We start from the raw sequence: 3,097 nt of genomic DNA, 5'->3' as shown, positions 1-3,097 counted from the left end.
TCAAATAACTTGAAGCGACCCTCCAACAATCGTTGTTGGGTATTGAAGGGAGTCTAAAGAGGTACGAAAGTCAGAAAAATCAAACCTAGAGGATCCCTTGCCATATGCAAAAGAGTGTCTAGGAGGTTCCGGATATCCGGAAGGCTACGGGAGTCCTAATGACGAGGGCTCTTGGTGGTACTCGGGTTCTTCTACCATGGAGGGTACAGTTTTAGGGTGTACATCAGTAATCACCCAATTCACGGGGTCGCGAACTGAAGTGCGCTCGGGGGAAGGAAGGGGTAATGGAAAACCATTGGTTCTAGGGAAAGCAAACTCATTCTCATCCCGAAAAATCATCTTCATAGCATGACAAGAATCGATGTCGATCTTGTCATTACCATGAACCACCTCTAATCCATCAAGTGCACAACCCAGATTGAATGTTACTTGGGTGATCAATCCACCAAACACTATCATCCCCGAAGATGCCTTAGCTGGCCTCCACAAAGTTTGCAAAAAATTAAATCCCGAATCAAAATCAACTTTATTTAACATCACCCAAAGAGAATAGAATTCTATCTTTCTAACCACCCCATCACTCTCTCCTCGACCAAAGATCATTTTGCTCATCACTCGGTGAAGGTATCTAAAGGTCGGGTTTTGCATGCGAGATGCCTTGGCTCTAGAGGGTTTATAAGGGTCTTTTGATCCGGTTATCGAGTCCAAAATTCATTCCATCTAATTTCATCATCAAATCCTCGGGCACCACCAATGGGTAAACCAAAATAATTATTGAAATCACTAAAAGTTCACCGAACTTCTTTATTCATCATCCTAAAAGTTATGACCCCTACGTAATCATCTTCAGAAGAAAATTTAACATCAAGTGAGCTAAAAAATTCAAGGACTAGGCGGGGGTAAGTCGGTGCATGAGTGTACATAATATCATTCTAGTCTAAAGAGCTTATCATCCAATCTATATCATCCCTAATTCCTAACATGTCCATAGTAATGGTATCCATATATTTAGTACATGTGATTTTCCTAGCGACAAGGATATCATATCTAGCTTTTTGTTCACGATTTCTAAAAATAATATTGAACTCATTTTCGTTACCTTCGTCGCGTGCCACTCTTTTTTCCTTTGCCTTTTGAAGTAGAAGCCTTCCCTTTGCCTTTGTCGCCTCCCGGTGCATCTCCTTCGCCAGATCCACCGCTTCCTCGATGAAGTCTCTTTAAGATCTGCGACATGGTGCAAGGCTTTGAGGAGTTTCTTGTGGAGATGGGTCTTGAGGGTGGAAGGGGAGGAGAAGGAAGGAAGAGTAGGGAAGTTTCTTCTCTCTTTTCAAATTTGTGGCTTGAAGAAGTTTTAGATCTAGATGTAGATCTAAGCAAAAGTGAGCTCTAGAGGTGGGAAATCAGGGTTTGATGAGGTGTAGTAGAGAGGAGAAGGCTTTTGGGAGAGAAGGAGATGGGAATAGGGTTTTTTAGAGGGGCGGGTGACGCACACGGGCAGGGGCACGACCGTGTCTTATAGACACGACCGGGTCAGGTATGGCCCTGCACGGTCGTGCCAATTGGCACAACCTCCTCTCTTCTCCTTTCGGCCAAGGCCGAACGGCCGTGCCAGTTGGCACGACCCAGTCCTTCCTCTTCTCTGCACACGTCTCACGGCCGTGCCAATTGGCACGGCCCGAGTCATCTCCTTCTCTTGCAGTCTTGCACGGTCGTGCCGAGTGGCACGACCTGTGTCCTTCCTTCCTTTGCATAGGCCACACGGCTATGCAAGGTTGCACGACCCGTGGCCTTCATTCCTCTGTTGGCTTCACATGGCCGTGTGGGATCACACGGCCGACTCCTTTAGGCTCACGGTGACTCGCCCTTCGCTCTTTCGGTTCCTCTGACGCCTCCATGCCCATGAAATGCTCACGACCAGCTTATGGAGGCTCTGCACATCCTGAAAACGAACATCTAAAAGAAAAAAATAAATAAACAATAAAAATGCTCTACTAAACTCACCAAACTAGAACAAAAAAAAATGCTTGGGTTGTCTCCAAGAAGCGCTTGTTTTAGGTCTTTAGCTCGACCCTGTTTCAGTTAATGCGGACTAAACCCGTGGAAGCACGACTCTCCTCCTAGGGTTAATGCTCCAGTCTGCACCTTCAGTTTCGCTCGTGCAGGATAAATGTATTTCTTGTTGCTCGCTGGAGGGGAACTCTCATGGAAACTGCACTCCTCGACTTCGTGTATGTTGATTTTGCTAGAATTGCCTTGAGAAGAGGGTTGCAGATAGAGGAATCAGATAAATCAAACTTGATATTTTCTTTGCCGATCTCCAAGGATAACCTGTGACTTTTTACATCGATGATGGCTCCAGATGTGGCAAGGAATGGTTTTCCAAGGATGATCGACATCTTGGGGTCTTCCTCCATATCCAAGATAATGAAATATGTGGGAACTATACATCCACCCACTTCTACTCGCACGTCTTCCACTATTCCCATTGGGTATCTGCATGAATGGTCAACTAATTGCAGTGCCATAGTGGTCAATTTAATGTTCTGGAGGCCCAGCTTCTTACATAAAGAGTACGAAAGTAGGCTAACACTGGCCCCCAAGTCGCAGAGAGCTCTCGGTATGCGTTCAGAACCAATTTTGCATAGTATGGAGAAACTTCCTGGATCCTGAAGCTTTGGTGGAGAGTTTGCCATAAGGAGGGCGCTGCAATTCTCTGTTAATGCTACGGTCTCGAAGTCACCCTTCTGCCTCTTGTTAGATAAAATACCCTTTAAGAACTTTACGAACTTCGACATTTGGTGCAGTGCATCTATCAGTGGTACTTCTATGCAAATTTCCTTGATCTTCTTCAGGAATCGATTGAACTCTTCATCCTTCTGGGAGGTTATCAGTTTTTGAGAGAAAGGAATCATCTGATTCTGTGGGGGGACTTGAGGAGTTTCTTTAACCTTTTTAGTAGTCTCCTCTCCATCCCTGTTTTGAATTTGATTGGGCATTAGGAGAGAGGGCTCCTTCTCTGAGTCAGGTTCCTTCTGAGTAATGATTTGGGGGTCTCCCACAGTACGTCCGCTCCTCAGCTCAATGCGGTTGCAGTGTT

The 3,097-nt window shown here is 45.5% G+C and overlaps 1 protein-coding gene across 1 annotated transcript; it reads right to left on the bottom strand.

Annotated features, from left to right (window-relative positions):
- Positions 1–1,825: 1,825 nt before the first annotated feature.
- On the bottom strand, positions 1,826–2,795 carry LOC121991527. The gene is made up of 2 exons (XM_042545520.1): positions 2,343–2,795; positions 1,826–1,939 (listed from the first exon to the last, which is right to left on the bottom strand). The coding sequence occupies exons 1-2, from the start codon at positions 2,793–2,795 to the stop codon at positions 1,826–1,828; spliced, it is 567 nt and encodes a 188-aa protein (XP_042401454.1).
- Positions 2,796–3,097: the final 302 nt, after the last annotated feature.

This window comes from Zingiber officinale, chromosome 6B (genome assembly GCF_018446385.1).
Source record: "Zingiber officinale cultivar Zhangliang chromosome 6B, Zo_v1.1, whole genome shotgun sequence".
NCBI classification, from domain to species: Eukaryota; Viridiplantae; Streptophyta; class Magnoliopsida; order Zingiberales; family Zingiberaceae; genus Zingiber; species Zingiber officinale.
This window is presented reverse-complemented; position numbering and strand designations above follow the sequence as displayed.

Excerpts from the sequence above, each read along its gene's own strand:
- LOC121991527 (XM_042545520.1), bottom strand. The coding sequence starts at position 2,795 with ATGTCGAAGTTCGTAAAGTTCTTAAAGGGTATTTTATCTAACAAGAGG. Across the intron at positions 1,940-2,342 it reads CATCTGGAGCCATCATCGAT|GATGTGCAGAGCCTCCATAA; the intron begins GTAAAAAGTCAC and ends GTTCGTTTTCAG.